This window comes from Brachionichthys hirsutus, chromosome 11 (genome assembly GCF_040956055.1).
Source record: "Brachionichthys hirsutus isolate HB-005 chromosome 11, CSIRO-AGI_Bhir_v1, whole genome shotgun sequence".
NCBI lineage: Eukaryota > Metazoa > Chordata > Actinopteri > Lophiiformes > Brachionichthyidae > Brachionichthys > Brachionichthys hirsutus.
In genome coordinates, this window is record NC_090907.1 from 6,076,138 (window position 1) to 6,095,775 (window position 19,638).

At 47.2% G+C, this 19,638-nt stretch overlaps 5 protein-coding genes across 6 annotated transcripts in view; 2 read left to right on the forward strand and 3 right to left on the reverse strand.

Annotated features, from left to right (window-relative positions):
* The first annotated feature begins 1,278 nt into the window (after positions 1–1,278).
* On the forward strand, positions 1,279–9,304 carry gfm1 (G elongation factor, mitochondrial 1). The gene is made up of 18 exons (XM_068745162.1): positions 1,279–1,353; positions 1,460–1,612; positions 1,692–1,824; positions 2,306–2,510; positions 2,788–2,904; positions 3,190–3,340; positions 3,589–3,743; positions 3,868–3,949; positions 4,052–4,189; positions 4,377–4,478; positions 4,617–4,673; positions 4,766–4,903; positions 5,019–5,101; positions 7,878–8,040; positions 8,140–8,284; positions 8,396–8,556; positions 8,640–8,693; positions 8,932–9,304. Exons 1-18 carry the CDS (start codon positions 1,279–1,281, stop codon positions 9,061–9,063), a joined length of 2,244 nt encoding a protein of 747 aa, XP_068601263.1. The 3' UTR covers positions 9,064–9,304.
* Positions 5,175–10,853, reverse strand: lxn (latexin). 2 transcript variants are annotated; one of them, XM_068745163.1, is made up of 7 exons: positions 9,430–10,853; positions 7,236–7,406; positions 7,085–7,147; positions 6,734–6,908; positions 6,242–6,378; positions 5,770–5,832; positions 5,175–5,470 (listed from the first exon to the last, which is right to left on the reverse strand). In XM_068745163.1, exons 1-7 carry the CDS (start codon positions 9,580–9,582, stop codon positions 5,360–5,362), a joined length of 873 nt encoding a protein of 290 aa, XP_068601264.1. In that variant the 5' UTR covers positions 9,583–10,853; the 3' UTR covers positions 5,175–5,359. The 2 variants fall into 2 exon arrangements, with proteins under 2 accessions (XP_068601264.1, XP_068601265.1); XM_068745164.1 differs by lacking the exon at positions 9,430–10,853 and having other exon boundaries at positions 5,770–5,835; positions 7,236–7,589.
* Positions 10,854–11,039: 186 nt separating this feature from the next.
* On the reverse strand, positions 11,040–12,846 carry neu4 (sialidase 4). The gene is made up of 3 exons (XM_068745248.1): positions 12,646–12,846; positions 12,157–12,412; positions 11,040–12,022 (listed from the first exon to the last, which is right to left on the reverse strand). Exons 1-3 carry the CDS (start codon positions 12,844–12,846, stop codon positions 11,040–11,042), a joined length of 1,440 nt encoding a protein of 479 aa, XP_068601349.1.
* A 1,007-nt stretch (positions 12,847–13,853) lies between these two features.
* On the forward strand, positions 13,854–15,703 carry wdr53 (WD repeat domain 53). Its single transcript, XM_068745249.1, is given in 4 exon segments — positions 13,854–13,981; positions 14,224–14,713; positions 14,825–15,256; positions 15,259–15,703. Coding segments are annotated over 3 exon segments (1,152 nt in total). The 5' UTR covers positions 13,854–13,981; position 14,224; the 3' UTR covers positions 15,490–15,703.
* Positions 15,704–17,487: 1,784 nt separating this feature from the next.
* srprb (SRP receptor subunit beta) overlaps positions 17,488–19,638 on the reverse strand; it is a 2,298-nt gene continuing 147 nt past the window's right edge. The window contains 6 exon segments of the mRNA XM_068745746.1: positions 17,488–18,295; positions 18,840–18,880; positions 18,882–18,895; positions 19,000–19,136; positions 19,398–19,480; positions 19,558–19,635. Coding sequence (XP_068601847.1) covers positions 18,088–18,295; positions 18,840–18,880; positions 18,882–18,895; positions 19,000–19,136; positions 19,398–19,480; positions 19,558–19,635 — 561 coding nt within the window. The 3' untranslated portion in view covers positions 17,488–18,087.

Genomic DNA, 19,638 nt, shown 5'->3' on the forward strand with positions numbered 1-19,638 from the left:
CCAAGAGTTTAAAAAATAAATAAACTAGGCCTCAACCTCTGCATTTAGTCTGATAGTGGGAAACTGGGAACCTTAAAAAAAATGTGCATGATGCATTCCCTTTTTTTTTTTGTAGTCAAAACATTCCAGCCAACTGTACAGTATTCCACGTTCTACGACTCCACGTGCACACGCGAAGATCACAGTAACTAAATCGTGAGCTGCTAGCCTTCCTTATAAAATTATAATATTTCGGAACCTTTTGTGAGTCGCTCTCCGTCATTAAAGCGCTCAGCATATTCTCTACTGTCAGAAAGGAAATGAGCCATGAAGGACAGCAATGGAGGGAACGACTCATCGAGCAGGTCCTTGTGAAATCAAAGTCTAATGATGATCAGACGGCGTGACTCACGCCTGGGGGGGAGGGGGGGGGGACCGTGAGTCTCGTGTCGTTGCTTTTTCCATTTAATTATTGTGACACTAATCATTCAATCACTCACGCACGCACATGCACACAATTAGTTATATAGTTATATATATAGAACAAAGTGTACCCTGATGACATTCTAAATCTAAACCAATGTGACGGTGTAGAAGCCAAAATAAAGGTAGAAATGTTTTCATAAAGAAAACGGGACTCACCAGCCCGATCCCGAGATCCTCTGCCCGTGCGTGACGCAGCGGCGTCGGGCTGCAGGTTTACCGCACGCCGCGGGCGCGTGGAGTGGGACGTGTGCGGGCTGGATGTTGTGGAAGCTTTAGAAGGCGACACTCGCCATAGTAGGGGCAGATGTCGCTGACTCCAGGCGTGCTACTACTATGACTGTGATGTAGCGCTGATAGAGCTAAACGTTAGCACGTTTTTTTTTTGACTCGAGATAGCGGAGCCTCGGATGACAGAAGTGACGCTAACTTTAAGTTTCGAGTATTTGCTTAAATGCCACAAATTGACCGAAGTTAAGTAAGTTTAGAACTGACCGAGCGCACCTGAACGTCTCTTTACTGTTCGCGTTTTTTGTGTTTTCGCTGATATTACATTGATGGGTCTCTATTTGAAAAAAAAAAATATATATATACGTGAGCCACGTAGTAATAATGTGTTATATATATATATATAGTATATATAGTATATATATTTTATTATTATTAGCATTAAACTCCAACAGCGATAATTTTGGCACATCTCGTTTTCCGTCGTGCGGAAGTAACCATCAGGACCCGGCGTGACATCTAGCGGGTCGAGGGGTTGTGTAAACGGTGGACTACGATCACGTTCTGGTCTGCCGTGCGGTCGACATCATGAGAGTTCTAAAAGGGGGGCTATCTCTGGCGAAATCAAGTGTTTTAGCACCAGGACGCGCAGCCGTCAAAAAGGTACGCGTGTGTGAGCTGAGGGGTTTGATTATGCACCTATTGACATCTAACCGGCCGATCGATTAGCTGCTCAAAATGTGGTAGAACATCTTCTTTCCCCCCACAGGGCCTCGTCAGCAGCTGTCGCACATGTTCCTCTGGCTTCTTTCCCAACGAGAGGATCCGTAACATCGGCATCTCAGCGCACATCGACTCGGGGAAGACCACGCTGACGGAGCGCGTCCTCTTCTACACCGGCAGGATAGCAGAGATTCACGAGGTGACCGCTGAGGTGTTTGGGGAATGGCGGCTAAGGTTCTACAGGTGTGTAGTAGCGTCCACTTTACTGCTGCGTGCAGGTGAAGGGCAAGGACGGTGTAGGAGCCACGATGGACTCGATGGAGCTGGAAAGGCAAAGAGGCATCACCATCCAGTCAGCTGCGACGTACACAATGTGGAAGAATCACAACATCAACATTATTGACACACCAGGTAATGAAAGTAATAAATATTTAGCCTCGTCTTATGTTTACCTCCACCATTGAGGGTATGTTTATGATTGCAGGATAGTGGGAAAAACATATCTGAAGATGGGTCTAACTCGGATTCCATTAATCTTTTATCCGCATACCCATCTGGGATACAAATAAATCTGGATTTTCCCATTTACTGATAAGGCTGATAGGTAGATGTGCATATTCCCTCCCCAAAAAAATCGAAGTAGACGGTGAGAAGCAAATTATGTATTTATTTCATTCTAGGTGTAGAAATGTTATGGAAAAAAAATAGAATAAATAACTTGATCTGCGTTTTTCTTCTATAAATCACGGAATCTGAAACTTTGAAAAGTGAAGAGGTCAGATTTCGATCGGAGTGGTTTTGAAATACACATGATTAATTACACTAATCATACGCATTAGGGCTTAACCATTGCTTTCTGGTTTGAAGTGTCTTTCTTCTGTTGCTCCTCCAGGTCACGTGGACTTTACGATTGAAGTCGAGCGAGCCTTGCGTGTGTTGGACGGAGCGGTGCTGGTTCTCTGTGCTGTTGGAGGAGTCCAGTGTCAGACCATTACGGTGAACAGGCAGATGAAACGCTACAACGTCCCCTTCCTGACCTTCGTCAACAAGCTGGACCGCACGGGTGCCGACTGCAACCGGGCCCTGCAGCAGCTGAGGTGTGATCCGCTCGGCTGCACATTCATGCACAGTCTGAGTTGCACCATGTGTTGAAATGCAACTTTCATGTTTATTCTTTATGCCTGAACATTTCATTTGTTTGTTTTTTAAAGAAATCAAACACAAGTCGTAGCACAAACAGCGATCGGTCAAACTCCCCCCCCCCCTCCCTCACCAGGAGGCATTAACTCACTGACGTTGAACGATCCAGCAGTCTGCTGTGCTTTACGTGCCTCTACTTTTATTCACATGGTATTTTTCTTTTGCTTTGTGCAGAAGCAAACTCAACCACAATGCAGCATTTGTCAGCATCCCCATCGGTCTGGAAAGCAACCTGCGAGGCATAATTGACCTGATAGAGGAGCGAAGCATGTATTTCGATGGACCTTTTGGGTGAGTGGAACTGTTTCTTTATTGTTTTTTTTTAAATGACAGTCAATTACAACCTCGTAAGTAAAAATCATGTTGATTCCGTTGATTCTTAAGCAGCAAGAATAGTTTCTAACCTTAAATGTGGTTGAAGACCTCTCAGGTGCAGAAGCGATAAACGACCTCCAGCTATAGGTTATAGAAAAGAGTTGTTCAAGAAGCATCCAAATGATCGCCGATTCTATTTCTATTCTTGGGAGCATTTTGTGTAAATACGAAGCTGAGTGAAACGGCCCTTCTTCCGTACAGTCAAGATATTCGCTACGATGAGATCCCGGCAGACTTCCGTGCGGAGGCTGCGGACCGTCGGCAGGAACTGGTGGAGTGTGTGGCCAACGCTGACGAAACCTTAGGAGAGATGTTCTTGGAGGAAAGGTTTCCGAACAATGACGATTTGAAGGTGTGTGTCTTTTAAGTTAAATGTGATTTCTTTACACTAAGAGTTAACATGACCTAATGTGGTTATAACCAGCAACCATCTTCAACCAGAACCACGATGCCAACTTGGTAAAGTAAAAATAGAGACCTCACTCAAAGACAAAGGTCCTCCTCGCATTGTTGCGTAATTTTGAGTTGCAGATTGTGTGATAGAATAAAGATCCGTTTGTTACCCAGACTCCCATATCTTGTGGCTTCCCCCTTTGCCAGGCTGCAATCCGCAGGGCCACAGTGCAGCGGCTTTTCTCTCCGGTGCTGGTGGGCTCGGCGCTGAAAAACAAAGGGGTCCAACCTCTCCTGGACGCTGTCCTGGATTACCTGCCGAACCCCGCCGAAGTCAAAAACTATGCTATTCTTAATAACGAGTGAGTCTGGATGGAGATTAAAAATTGGATTAATCGGTTTACATCAAAGAAAAAAAAAATGGATCTACATTTTTTTTGTGACAAAACCTTTTTGCGCCGATGTCTGTCTGTTTGTCGCCGTTAGCGATGACAGTGAAACCAAAATTCAAATGGGTTCTTCAAGAGACTCCTCACACCCCTTTGTTGGTCTGGCCTTCAAACTGGAAGTGAGCCGTCACTCGTCCTCTTTATTTTAAAAGTTTGACTGAAGCAGAAATTCTTAGTCCGTCATTGTTTTATTGTTTCCTGGCTTGCTTTGTTGTTTGAAGGCAGGGAAGTTTGGTCAGCTGACGCACATGAGGGTGTACCAGGGCTGTCTGAAGAAGTCTGACTACATCTACAACACGCGCACAAGCAAGAAGGTCAAAGTTCAGCGGCTGATACGTCTCCACGCCGCCCAGCTGGAGGTGAGAGTGAGACACTTCAGGCAGAGCACGCTCAGAGGTTCCATGTTTGGTTTGACTTATGTGACTTTTGAATAATCACATGTAACATGTAACAGGTTTCCATCCTTCTCTGCATCAAAGCAAAAAAGTGAAATGTTTAAAGTAAAGTAAGACATGCTTTGTTCCCGTTCCATGCATTCTCTTTCAGGATGTGGATGAGGTCTATGCGGGAGACATTTGTGCTCTGTTTGGCATTGACTGCTCCAGCGGAGACACTTTTACAACCAGGACCAACACTAACCTCTCCATGGTGACTAATAAAGATTGCAACTTTGAAAGAACAAGAGCATTTGTCACTTTAAGATATTATTTTTTTTAATATCTCCTTTCCATATTTTCTCCACGATTTAAGGTTAATCCTTTTTTTTTTTTTCTTCATGTTGCACAGGAGTCGATTCATGTCCCAGACGCTGTCATTTCCATGTCGATTCAGCCAGCCAACAAGGTAAAGAAAAGTTCTAATTTATCCATAAGTACTGTAAAACTGCATTTTTTGTATGTTAACTCGTCTCATATCACTATCTGGCCTCGGACTAGAATGACCTGGAAAAATTCTCCAAAGGAATTAACCGTTTCACCAGGGAAGATCCAACGTTTCGAGTTCATTATGACGTGGAGAGTAGAGAAACCATCATCTCAGGCATGGGGGAACTGCATCTAGAAATCTACTCGCAGGTACCAGACAAGGATGGACTTACACGTTTATTATTTAATGCGTTGCACATATAATTCTCATGTTTGATGGAATCATCCCTTCAAACCTAACGGAGTTTCGGTTTGTTTGTTCCAGAGGTTGGAGAGGGAGTACAGCTGTGTCTGTGTGATGGGAAAACCCAAAGTGGCATTCAGGGAGACGATTGCAGATTCTGTATCGTAAGTGGTCACACACACGCACACACACACACACACACACTGTTCATTGTTAAAAACGGTTTATTTTGTCGACCAGAAGCGCTGCGAAGTGAGCGCTGCTTAGCATCTGATCTGAATGTGATTCAGTCCACGAACTCTTCGGCAGCATCAACTTCCTGTAGTTTTTTCCAGCAGCAAATCGCGTCTTAGTACTTGCAGCTCCCTCGTAGACTCGAGATGTTTATGCTGCTGTGGTGCTGTGAGTGATGTCTGTCACTTTTAGTTTGTTTTTGGAAGTTTTTCACAAACATGAGGCAGCTGTTCCATCTGCTGGATTTTAACGCCCTCTGCAGGAGACCATGTGAACAGCAGTTTCCAGTTAATGATTTCCTACATTACAAAAGAAGAATATTAGAGGTTATTGTGGATGAAAGAATGCATGATGTTCTCAATTCATCTGCAGAGACCAGTTTCACTGTAAGATGTCACTATGCTGAAATCATTAGCTACAGTAGGCTCCGTCTAGAATGACCGGCATTCGGGGCTACGGTACAAACATGGACCCGTCGCTTCTTTGATATAAAACGCTCATTCTAAGGTTAAAAAAAAACTGTTTAGTTATTAATTTTATAAAGAATAAATAAATCAAAATATTTGCTAAGCATAATGATGAAAACGACAGCTAATACCTGTGACACCATGTCATGGAGCAGCACATGATATTGAAACTTCAGCTGGCTGTTCTCGGTTGACTGCTGCAAACGAGAGAGATAATTCTAATTAAATAATACAGGCAATGAAAGAAAGTGGACAAAGTCAGGGTTTCTTTGCATGAGGTGACTATAATATTATAAACTCCAATCAGATATAATGATGATGATGATGATGGCCGCTAACTTTCTCTGTTAACAATGTGCTTCAGGCGCTAACCCTTCCCTTAACATGATGTGAATCTTCATCCCCACAAAATGAAAAGATCATTGAGCGCCAGTTAAGCGGAACAGATTGTCGCAATTTCTAGCCTTTGTTTTTCGTCGGACAGCTTAAGTAGGGTGGCAGGAATTGTGGAAGAGAGTGGGGGGGGGGGGGGGGGGCTCAACAAAGGACCAAATCGGACTTGAGGCCGACACGAGAGACCTTTCATTGGGTTGGGTGACATACCAGCTGTGTGAGGTTGGCCACCTGAGCGATGTTGTACAGAGTGTTCTCGCTGGATTGGTTTAGCATGATGAAGCTGGAAGCCACAGTGCCCAGGGTCCTGAGAGGCTCCATGCCGGGAGTGATGTGCCCGTAGCTGTCTGTTGGAGCACCGGTGGATTATGAAGAAGTCCGTGTTCGTAGAGTCGGTTATTATGACACATTTATCTTGTCATCTGAGCATTAATGTTATCTTACTATTGAGAAGAACACTGGTTTACCCAAAACATCCAAAATCACAAAGTGTGAAAATCCTGCAAACGGTTGACGTGCGATGTCTGCCTTTGTGTATTGATTAGATGGGCTAGTTCTGCCCGTGTATCGATTAGATGGGCTAGTTCTGCCTGTGTATCGATTAGATGGGCTAGTTCTGCCTGTGTATCGATTATATGGACTAGTTCTGCCTTTGTGTATCGATTAGATAGACTAGTTCTGCGTTTGTTTCAGTCTGCATACCAGGCAGGTATTGGGCCGACACCAGGGTTTGGTTATTCTTGTGCTGTTGATAAAAAGCCTCGTCTTGAGTTGTGGAGTTGATTTTAAGCAGCTCCTCGCATGAAGCCCGGACCTCGGCCGAGCCCGGCTGCTCTCCTCTCGGAAACAAAACCTCCGCAGAGCATTCCTCCATCGCCTGCGTGGGAGGGCGGGGGGGAAAGGCGGCAGACGGGATTAAAGGCAGGATCTATCGCGGAAGCGGTGACGTGTGTACAGAGCAAAGGAGTCGCCTGCATCTTCATATCTGGGCAGACCTGCTCAATCTAAGGCCAGAGATTATTCCTCTTTGAGAACGAATATGCTGCATCTTACGTTGCTCATTATCTCCTGGATTGAGATGTCCAGCTGATACTTTCTTCCTGCGTCTGGCACATCCTTAAAGGAGGAGAGGCAACCACAGTTATAATAGGAAGGCAACGCATTTATCCCTTCGCGGCAGAGTAAAGTTTAATAGTTAACAGACCTCCGCACATGCTCTGTGGACCCTGTGCACCATGAACAGTTTGTTTGGAGACCCGTAGCGGCTGTTGAGATAGTGTTGGACCACGATGGCTGCCCTCCGGGCAGGGTAGTGGCTTGGGTTCAGCTCGCCGGTTGCCATAACGTCTTCCTCGGTTTCCTCTTCGTTCTGTTGCTCCAGAAAAAGTACAGAGTGAATGTGAGGAAAAACAGGAAGTCGCTGTAGTGAGCAGGGACAGAGGGACTTTGACCCGCACAGGTGTCAGTGGTTTGGAGCGTTTGGGGGAAAAAAGACTTTATAACAACATCCACATAACGTAGGAGAACGGGAGGAATTTACACAGCTGACGAAAGCGAAGGCACACAAAATAAATAAAGGCGTTAGTGGGAGATGGGCGCTGTTCAGTCTCAGCTGTTCCTCATGCCGCAAAAGACCACTTCCTACTTCCTGGTGCACTGGGACTCTTTAAGGACCGCCCCCTGTTTAAAGAGACAAAGCCCCATTTTTCTTTTTTTTTCTTTTCTTCCATAATACAAGAAAATAGTAAATTCTTTCAACTAAGAACCAGACATTTCACACAAGCAATAATTAGACTCAAGAGCTGTTTAACCCCATATGATTTAAAATGTGTACCGTTTTCCACAGGTTCGACTTCACGCACAAGAAGCAGAGCGGCGGCGCCGGGCAGTACGGTAAAGTTACAGGGGTCCTCGTGCCTCTTGATATGGAACATTCCAGCAAGCTGGAGTTTGAAGACCAGACTCTTGGAACAAACGTCCCGAAGCCGTTTGTGCCGGCTGTTGAAAAGGTTAATCGACCTAAACTTGAATGCATTCACAGTCAAAGTGCAGCTATTGACGTGGGAGCGAATATAATTTGCTTCATCTTTCTTCCCGCCGTGCTGCAGGGCTTCAGGAAGGCCTGTGAGAATGGACCCTTGAGTGGACACAAGATCTCAGGACTCAGATTCGTCCTGGAAGATGGGGCGCATCACATAGTGGACTCCAATGAGGCCTCCTTCATACGAGCAGGAGAAGGCGCTCTGAAACAAGGTGCGGCTGGCCGGGTTGCGTCTGAACTTTGTTTTTAAATTTTATTTCTGTGTTGGCTTCAACACCATTTGAAGTTGGACGCTAATGCTGGATCCCTTGTGTTCACCTAAGCTATGGGAAAAGTCGACGTGGTCATCCTGGAGCCAGTCATGTCTGTGGAAATCGTAGCACCGCAGGAGTTTCAGGGAGCAGTGATTGCAGGAGTAAACATTCGCCATGGTATAATCACAGGACAGGATGAAGCTGAAGGATACTTCACACTCTATGCTGATGTGAGTACATCTTGTATCTTTTTTTTTTTTTTTACATATGGCATGTACAGAGAGTTTTAAATTACTCCCAATTCTCCCAACAGATTCCCTTAAACGACATGTTCGGCTACTCCTCGGAACTACGCACCACTACTGAAGTGAGTCAACACCCGGCGCACTGATCCGAGTGTCTAAGGCAACTCAAAGATGTATTTTAGGGACTTTGGAAGTACAATTCAAGTATTTTCTATCGGTGAATATAATCTGTAAATTAATAACGTAACCCTGAAAAGCATTTTTCTTGTTATAGCTTGGTACTTTCAGAAGAGCCTCCTGATTCAGGACAACTTCCACGATTCACGCTAACGTCTACATTCTCCGTTGTTGTGTATACAGGGAAAAGGCGAGTACACCATGGAGTACAGCCGATACGCACCCTGCAAACCAGCAACGCAAGAGCAACTCGTCCACAAATACCTAGAGGCTACAGGGCAGCTGCCTGCGAAGAAGAACAAGTGGAAGAACTGAGGAAAACCGTGGAACTCTGACATGATCACATCCCTTACCTTCGTCCTCGTCGCCAAGAACACTGCTTTTAATTTTTGGAGCCAAGCTCAAATTTGACACTTTTGTTCCATAAGTCAAGTATGTCCCAGCAATGTTTGACACCTTTAACAGTTCATGACTTTAGTGATGCCTTAGCGGCTGAGAAGGAAGGAAGCCTCAGCGTTTGATTTTAGGACAATATAATATTGATTTCTACAAATACACAAACGCTCTTTATAATTTGTGTTTCAGGGAGTTCTCACAGTCTCTCCATGTATTCAATCTAACAGCCAAATTAAACCCGGTTACACACAGAATAAACCCAGCTGTATCTGGATCCGCTCTCACCTGTCCAAAGACGAGTGTGTCCTCTACTGTCTCTGGGACAGTGTTGAGATCGCCCGCCGTGTCCACTGAACCGGTCTCGGGTCTCATTGTTGCATTGGAGCTTCCTGTGACCCCAGTTAACACAGCCAGAACAACGATCATCCTCAGATCCATTATACAGTCGTGTGCTGTTTGAAAGAAAACAAAAAAATGAAGCCAGAAATGTGGAAGAGTGCAGGCGGGGTAATGACCCTCGAGGCGATGGCCCTCCTGTCAGGGCAGCGTTGTAAAAATGAGAGGATGGGGGCGGAGTCTGTCTGATGAGAAACTGTCCAGATGAGACGGTGTGTGTTTCTCGTAACTAATACAACTGCTCTGAGGTTCTACCAGGTTTAGATTTTCGGCTCTCGGCACCATCAGAAGAGCGGATTAGATTAGCAGCACTTGTTGATGTGGGAGCGCCTCCTGTTGGAGCAGATGGGAATGATGTGCTAGAGATGGTGCTGCAGCCTCGCTTGAAATTTAAAAACCCAAAAGACACAGTGTAGGTTTAGGTCCTTGGGTCGACTCCTGTCTGTGCAGCGTTCCTGTGTTCTCCCCGTGTTTTTGCGTGGGTTCTCTCTGGGTTCTCCGGCTTCATCCCAACTAAAACATGCGTCTTAGTTGGATTGGTCAGTATAAAATGGCCCTTGTGAGTGGGTGTGTCTTTATATGTGTCCCTGCAATGAACGGGTGACTTGTCCCCAGGGTGTAGCTCAACTCCTGCCTGCAGCCACGATGATAGGCTCCGGTTTAAACTGACCCGGTTCGGATAAGCAGTTGGAGACGACGATTACGGTGACATCGTCTTCAAGAAGAATGAATGAATGAATACAGTTTGACTTAAAATTATGAAGGAGTTTAAGCCGCCATTCTCCAAAGTTATTATATAAATAGTCCAGAAAGCATGTTCTAATTAAGATGACGTCAAACCAGGGGAGCATTCTATTTGTATGATGTCGCTGTTAGCTTCTGTGTTTGGAGTTTGTAAACAGTATATTTAGTTTGATGAAAGCTTTGTGTGTAAAAGACTGACATTTTTCTTGAGAATTAAAATTCATCGTTGACTTCGAAGAAGGTAGTTGGAACAAAATCACCTTGCGATCAATTACAGGCTTTGGACTTTTCTACTCTCGTTCCACTTGTTTAGCGTGACGTCGTGAATGAAGGATCCTGATAACGAATGAAAAAAGACAAAATGGCAGATGATGAAATTGTTTCCTGATATTTCAGAAATGGTCTTTTGAAAGCAGTATAAAACTGATGATTTACAACCAATGTTTACTTTATTGGATAAGCAACCCAATACAGCTCTGGGATCAATTATATATTTATGAAGTTGTTCAGTCTTTTGGTGAAATAGAAATGTTCAGATTTGATTCTATTGTAAATTAAACATGATTAAATTATACACGGAGGTGTTTCAAATTTGCATCCTTCCCTTTTTCCTTTAGAAACGTATCCGAGTAGTCCGACATTAATTTATTTCTTAGGATCAATAAATAGTCGTCATAGAGGTGGTCTTTACTGATCAAAGGATCGATGGCGTATACATACTTGACACTATTTATAAAGTAATAGTTGTAAGACATTTAAGACACAGAGCACATTTCAGCCAGCTTGTTCTTCTTCCTCTGCTTTCCCTGATGGGAATCTGCTGCACTTTGAGCATCCTGTCGCCGACTGCTCTCAGGAACTTGGTGCTGCTGTCCCCTGAAGTCTTCACAGATGTTTCCCAGCTGCACGTTTTGTGGCAGATTATCAATGAGCTCGTAGAGGGTGAAGATGCAGAAGCAGATTTCGTCATATGCTGTTCTGCTGCCACACTCAAAAAGGCAGGCGAAGGCCACAGCGGGCGGGCTGCCAGGTGAGGGCGGCAGCTCCAGGTAGGCGAGGTCAGAGTAAGCGCTGGGCCCCTCGTAGATCACCCAGGGGCCGCGCCAGCTGTCGGGATCACGGGGAAATAGGCTGAGGAACAAGCCCAGATCCTTGCGCGTGGTGGCCCGTGTTGGGTGGGAGTATACGATCCAGGTGGGCGTGAGGAAGTCCGGAGGGGCAATATGATTGGATGACACATCAGTGGCGATGGTTGAATATGCCATGCGGGGTGTCCGGTGTCTGCAGCAATGCACAGGCCGATACGAGTGATTCTCAAGAGAATGGCATAAACTCAACGGGGCAGGAAATCCCACAATGCTACCATGACAACCATTCCCAGGCTCCACCAGCCGCTGCACCAGCTGCCCCTCCTGAAACACCGACCCCTCATCCAGACTGAGGGCCTGCACCCGGTATCCCAGCGGACTACGCGCATTGCAGTACAGCACGTTTGTCCCGTCCTCTTCATCCACAGACACCATCTGACACTCCACGCTCTCGGGCCCGCGTACCGGCTCCCCGAAACGCCAGGTTTGTCCGTGGGTATCGCTGTAGAAGCAGAAGGCTCGCGGAGTCGTCTGGCAGAGCTGTCCGAAGCACTCTTTGCATGCGATGCGGTACGCATAGGCAGGAATCAGCAGGCGGCCGGACTTGAGCTGAAGGCCGTGGCCTGGGCCCAGAGCGAACGTGGCCCATTCTGCAGGAACAGGAACAGAGGAGGAACCCTTCACAAACACATCAAAGAGAACCCACCAGATCCTAAATGACAGATAAAGTCGATTTGAAAGACGTTTGAGGCTCTAGGGGGCGTAAAGATTCTGCGTCGTTTGCCTTTGATCGTGTCTCCGATGACGTGCTCGGTCAGGTCGGTGGCTGGACTCCACGTTTCCCCGCTGTCGGTGCTGCAGATGAAGCAGAGGTGGGTGACGTTCCTCCCCGTCACCAGCTGATAGGACTCGGAGGTGTGGCCAAAGACGGCGATGAAGAACAGGAAGAGCGTGCCGGTGAAGTCGTCGTACACCGGGCATGGGTTCATGGAGCGGTACCCCGGCAGGAGGGCCGTGCCCAGAACGTGCATGTCCTCCCACTGGAGCAACAAAGTGATGGAGAGCTGACTAATACTCCCACTTCCTGATCGCTACCGTCTACATTTCCTAATTAGAGGACGCCACACCAAACCTTTTATCAGCCTTCTTATATTATATTGCCATTAATACCAAATATTTTAGATTTTCCTCTATATCTTATATACTAATAGTAATTAGAGGACCAGCTGGATCGCCATGGTAACTGCTGTATGCCTGACCTGCTGACACTGACCTCAACGTAGTTCCTGTAGAAGGTTCCCTTCCTCATGACCAGCAGGTGAGCCTGAGAGTCCGACGGGCTGAGTCTCTCTTCGCTGAAGGCCAGGAAGCATCTCGAGCGGGACAGATAGAGCAAAGCTGGGACTCTGTACGTCACCCCATTTGGCTCCTTGTGGAAAAGCACCGTCCTCGCCGGGAAATAAGGTGGCCTCATCGTCTCGGTGTGAATGTTTCAAGGAAACCCCATGTCTACTGGGAGGGAGAACGAGAATAAATGTGAGGAAGTAAAGGTGATGAGCAGGGGAAAAAAAAAGAAGTGACTGCTGGTACTTTTATTCAAAGAGCTCTGCTGCTTCTTCATGAGGACATACTGTGTGTGTGTGTGTGTGTGTGGGGGGGGGGGGGGGGGGGGGGGGGGGGGAGACTGTAAAAGCTATAGCCTGTTCTCTCCGCTCCGTATTCACAATGCAGTATAACAGGCTGTTCACTGACCCTGAAAGGGAACAGACTCATCAGATTTGCAGCTTTGGGTGAATCAGCGTAGAGCAGCCATTGGAGCTGCAGGCGGGGGGGGGGGGGGGGGGGGGGGGGGGGGGGCTGCGTGGTCCACGGAACAATGATCTGCTTTCTGTGAGCCCTGCATGCTTTTTGTTTTTCCTTTTCTGCAGATTGAGTAGGAATTAATGCTTATTACACGTATTTAGTTTTTTCACAACAGGTGTGAGTGTGTGTGTGTGTGAATGACTGTCTGCCTGTCTGTGGCCCTGCGATGAACTGGCGGCTTGTCCAGTGTGTATCCCGCCTTTTGCCCCGTTGACTGCTGGAATAGGTTCCAGCACAATCTGTGACCCAGGTAACGGACAAAGTAGTTAAAAAGATGAATGAATATACATTTGGAACTGGGCGGCACAAAAAGATCACAAATCTTATTATTCAGTCAAGAAGGGGGGGGGGGGGATTATGGAAGCCTGTTTCCGCCACATGAAAAAAAAATACATCTCTTGCTATCTTTAATTAATGAGATACTAAGTCATAATTATGAGATACTAAATCAAAATTAATTAGATACTAAGTCATAATTATGAGATAGCAAGAGATGTATTTTTTGTCAAGTGGCGGAAACAGGCTTCCATACTTAATAAATAAAGTTTTGCTTTAAAAAAACAAAAACCTTACGTACGTCACTAAACACTTCCTGGTTAACAGACACGCCCCGAAGCTCGGAGGCGGACTCTGCTCCGTCATTGATCATTAGCTCGTTATTAGCTTTGGGATTTGCGCTCATTTCTCGCCTCTCTTTTGTGAATAGCTCTCCTCACTTGCGCACATTGTTTCGTGTATCCGTAGCGGTGAGCGGCCTTCTCTGTCCTCCTGTTTCTGTTCCGTTTAGAGACTCCAGATTTACTCGTAGTAACGCTTTTGAATTGTTCTATAAATCACACTGATAAATGTCATTAATATCCTGAATTCAGTAATAAGATTTAGTCTAAATAATGGTCGAAAAACAAATTGTTGTCCATTGATGATGACGTCATTAACTCATTTGAACGCTGTGACATTTCTCCTTGTTTTTTAATCTCTTTTTTGGCAGCATGGCCAGGCAGTGGTCTGAGGGCCACTCCGCACCCATCCTGTGTGTCGGGGCCTCTCCGGGTCCCGAGGGTCTCCTCGCCTCAGGCTCCGAAGGCGGAGAGGTCACAGTGTGGAGTCAAGACGGCGCCGTCGCCGGCCGTCTCGCTCTCCCTGGGAAAGATGACTGCACGAGCGTTGTGTTTTCACCTGCAGCTCCGGGCCGGTTCTACCTGTCGCATGGAGACACGGTCAGTGCGCTGGACCCCAGAATGCTGCGGGGTCCCGTGGAACAGTTTCTCGGTGCGGGCGAGGAGGAGATCAACGCCATGGCGCTGAACGAGACGGCCTCGGCGTTGGCGGTGGCTGATGACTCTGGGGCGGTGCGCATCCTGGAGCTCCCCGGGGGAAAGGTTCGCAGGACGCTTTGCAGACACACCAACATCTGCTCCTCTGTGGCCTTCCGGCCCCACAGGCCCAATAACCTGCTTTCTGCTGGGCTAGACATGCAGGTAAGGAACGCAAGAGGATCTGTGAAGTCCGGGGGGGGGGGGTTTGATCCTTTGTGTTTAGGGATCAAAGGATCAAATTTAGGCTCAGTTTCCCCCCTCTTGTCTCTTCAGGTCATGCTGTGGGGGCTCCAGAAGATGCGCCCTCTTTGGACCCTCAACCTGCAGGATGTGGTCGAGGAAGAAGGCGACCGTCCTCAGCGTCCCGGGCAGCTTTTCAATCCGCCACTCGTCCACTGTGCCTCCGTGGCAAGCTGTGGAAACGTCGTGGCTTGCGCGGCGGAAGACGGCCGGGTGTATCTGGTGCAGATTGGGAGCGGCTCCAAAGTGGAGCAGCAGGGAGCGTTCAAGGCTCACGGGCTCGGCGCTTCGCAAGCCACTTTGTGAGTTTATTTCCCCCACCATTACTGGCTTGTCACTGGGGGTAACGATGGCCTGGTCGCCCTGTGGGACCTCAGTAAGCACCCGGTGGTGTCTCCAGAGTCAAAGGCCAAGTCAAGAGCCCCGGCACCCCCACGCAGAAAGGGTAAGAGCAAGGCGAAGAAGAAAGACAATCCCACGACGAAGACGAGACGGCACTGAAGGTGGAAGCAAAGAGAGACGGAGGAGGAGGAGGAGGAGGAGGCTCAGAGGAAGTGACGGAGGACAGGTCTGGTCCCAAACTGAGCATCAGGCACGGGGACAAGTTGAACTGGTTGTGTCCTGCTACGCTGAGAGGACAGCCCAGTGTGGTGGTTGCAGATCAGAGCTCGACTCTGACCGTCTACCCTCTGGGTTAACCAGAGAATCTGCTTTTTATTTTATCGGACGACAACCGTTCATAAGTTTCTCTTTCCTTGTTTAAACTTCACAAACATTTGTTAAATAGTCTTCGCTCCCATGTTTGATGCTCTTCACACCGGGAGCGTCATCGTGTCATTAGATGGACCCAGAGACAGACAATAATACAAGATGCTGGTTTCTGACTGAAAGAATAAAGTGAATATCCTGAAGCTGACTATAATACTGGACTATTGTCGGTCTGTTCAGGGAGAGTGTAAAAAGACCGGGTCCCGCTTTGTCGCTCCGGCTGCGCTGCCGCATCTATTCACACGCGCGATCCCGCTACGGGGCGGCACGGGGGCTTTGACCTGCTCCGTCTCCGACCTGGGTCGGTTCGCCCCTCCTTAGGCGACCTGGCGGCCCCGGGCTCCCCCGGGACCGCCATATCGGTACCGGACTTAGCTCGGACACCCGTTCGACACAGCCCGCAGCAGCCCAGAGACCCTGAGCTCAGACGATCCGCCAGCCTCAGCCTCCCGGTAGCTCGGATTACAGGCACGCGCCACCGCACCCCGGCGAGGAACCCGTTCATTCACTGGGGGGTTGAGTCGCACAAATGTGACGTAGTATTCTGTCACACCATACACAGAGAATAAAATTAATCCATCCAATAAATACAATTTGTCACAATGTAAATACTCTGACTTGGTCAAATTGGATACAGTATGGAAAAATTGAGGAAATAAATCTTAATGGGGAAAAATACAAATAAATAATTAGTGCACCATTAGATTAATTTCCGTCACGATTTAAAAAAAAAAAAAAAAATCCAAACGAATAACAGTATACAAAGAGTGTATAAAGATTATATTACAATTGTCAGGGGGTAGTATGCAAAAACATACATAAGCAGAACTTTCATTTTGGTCACGATACCGTCTGACCGTGACTCCAGATGACGTCACATTTGTGCGACTCAACCCCCCAGTGAATGAACGGGTTCCTCGCCGGGTGCGGTGGCGCGTGCCTGTAATCCGAGCTACCGGGAGGCTGAGGCTGGCGGATCGTCTGAGCTCAGGGTCTCTGGGCTGCTGCGGGCTGTGTCGAACGGGTGTCCGAGCTAAGTCCGGTACCGATATGGCGGTCCCGGGGAGCCCGGGGCCGCCAGGTCGCCTAAGGAGGGGCGAACCGACCCAGGTCGGAGACGGAGCAGGTCGAAGCCCCCGTGCCGCCCCGTAGCGGGATCGCGCCTGTGAACAGACGCGGCAGCGCAGCCGGAGCGACAAAGCGGGACCCGGTCTTTTTACACTCTCCCTGAACAGACCGACAATAGTCCAGTAATATAGTCAGCTTCAGGATATTCACTTTATTCTTTCAGTCAGAAACCGGCACGAACCACGTGATCATCTTCCACCTATAGGAGAGTAGTAGTGTACTTCCGGCTTGTCCCGTGAGGGGTCGCCACAGCAAATCAACTTCCTCCACTTCACCCTGTCCCTTGCATCGCCCCCCCCTCCCCTCTATGCCACCATTCCTCGTGCTCGATCCTTAATCACTTTATGGAATACCATACATATTGTATTATTATTATTGTATTATTGTCTGACTCCATGTAATTACTTCCATGATGTGCTAAAACAGAAATTCTGGTTCAGCACCAGTTTCCTATGAGCTTAAAGAATATTCAAAGGCCTGCATGTGCAATTATTTGAGTTACACTTTATTCATTGGGCGTGGCTCATAGGGTTTTATTTGTGGTCCTATAAAATCTTATTTTAGAACTTCCAAAATAGACCGAAGGAATCTGTGAACCGATATTTTAAGTGGTGATTCTTTTTAAGATACATCTCAGTCCGAGGGAATAAAGCAAGTTAATCAATGTTAAGGTTGCATTCCAGAATGCACAATTGATTACATTGTTTTCTCTCCTTAATTACAGGCTATTACACGCACACACACACACACACACACACACACACACCACTCCTGCTCCTACTCATCTGTGGAGTCAATCATCATCAAAGAAATGTTTAATTAAGCCAAGAAACTTCAAACAACATCAATAAATTCAATGTAAATGCATTGTACTCACACAAGTCTCTTTTTTTTTGGACATAAGCAAAATAAATGTCCTAATACAAGACAAAAAGGCACAAGACTAACCGTTCAAAGTAATGAATGTGACTCACACACATCCGTCTCACGGGCAGCTTAGAACCCCGATCACTTTATAACATCACGGTTAAAATCTGACGACAAGGTACTTTTCTTTCATTCCCAGTTAAACAGCAAATCCCACCATTTATCAAAATTATTTTATGCTACACATGAACTCGGATGTTCACAGTATGAATTACACCAAAGGACAAAATGATTCTCAGCCCCGCGGAGGAGCAACATCAGTCTGTTGGTGCGTTTTCACTGAGCACCTCCCAACGTCTTATTGTCACTTGAAGTTTTAACCCGAAGGTCAGGTAGATAGCCAGATGAGACGGCGTCCTCCCCTGAAATGCAGACGTCTTCCCTTCATTGCTTACTGGCATTGCGGTGGCCACCGATCATGGATTTGCACATTTGAAGCAAAATTCTGCACGCAGGATGTTGACCTGCAGGTTTCACAGTTTAGCCAGGCTCTTCTCCAGGCTTTCCGTTTCGGCATCGCCGTCTTCACCCTTGCCACGGGCACTGCACTCAAGGAACTCCACCTTCATGGGCAGCTGACCGAACTCAAAGTCCTTGCCCCGCTTGCCCAGATATACGCTGCCGCCCACAGAGCCGTCCTGAGAGCTCAGGGCTGCAGAAAGCGTCACTCGCAAGGTGTTCCTACGCAAAACGAGAGCGTGTTTAACGCACGGCCCTGAACCAAGCACGCAAAAGAAACCAGGACAGTCCTCAGTGACGTCTTCCTCACCTTCCGTCCGTTTTAAAAGTCAAAGAAACAAACTTTGTCGTCGATGAGTCACAAATAGAATCCCTGGGATAACAGCGCCCCCTACCACGAGGCAGGAAAACTACGTACTTTGACCTAGTTTCTCTTTGCCAGCTGTTCTATGATCAGCAGAAGAAACTCGCTACACACACAGAGTTGCAGACTACGATAATTTAGCTCATATAGCTATAGTAATTACGGACACGCAGAGAGACAGCAATACGGTCTCGCTGTTTAGCATGTTAGCACAGTTAGCTGAGTGATATAATAACTGGACTCTTTTTCATACCGTGTGTCAAATTAACACACACTAGGAGCTCCATGTAATAGTTCAAATATGAACAATTCAACAGAATTATTCATTTTCGAGACTGATGCACAAAACTTGAACCTGAAAAAAGTTGAGCCCAAAAATGTGGAAATATATTTGTTACTTACATTTCCTTTTCCAGCTGCTGCTGAATCAGTTTAGCCGATTTTTGCCATGGTGATATCTGTAGAAGAGACAGATCAGTAAATAATGGTGCACAAGGACCAAGAGGTGAAGTGGAGATGTTCTGGGTGAGGGGGGGGGGGGGGGGCGGGGGGGGGGGTGAACCTTGTTTGTTGCACGCCACCAGGAGAGTTGGGACATTCCTGGCGATGACGGTGTCCGTCAACAGGATGTAGAGAAACTCTGCAACATCTCTCACTTCCTTCTGGAAGATGGCGCTGTCCACCACAAACACTATGGCTCTGGAGAGACGGGTCGCATATACATTCAGTCATTTCAGCAAATGCTTTTTATCCAAAGCGACTCACAAGTGAGAGACACAATCAAGCTACGATGCAACTGAAATCTATGTGAATAAAAACTACTACCTAACAGTCCCCAACTACCCGATGTAGAGTGGGAACGCATGTTGGCGACGGCTAAAGATGAGATACGATCTATCGGGTCGCATTTAGCAGTCTGGCAATTCCCTCTGCTGCTCAGACAGGCTGCCATCTTCTCACCTGGCTGAAGATTTGAACTTCTCCAGGTACTGAGCGCGAAGGCTGTCGTGTCCCGGCAGGTCGATCAGAGTCCAGCAGCTGCCCTGAGAACAGGAAGGCGTGTGTTGACATTTGGGGAACTCGTGCTCAAGATGAGAACCGACGTCGGAACCAGACTTACTCTGTCGTTCCTGGCTTTGTACGGAGCACTGCTGTCAGTGATGGAGGTCTGCGTCCGCTTGAACTTCCCCGACAGCAACTG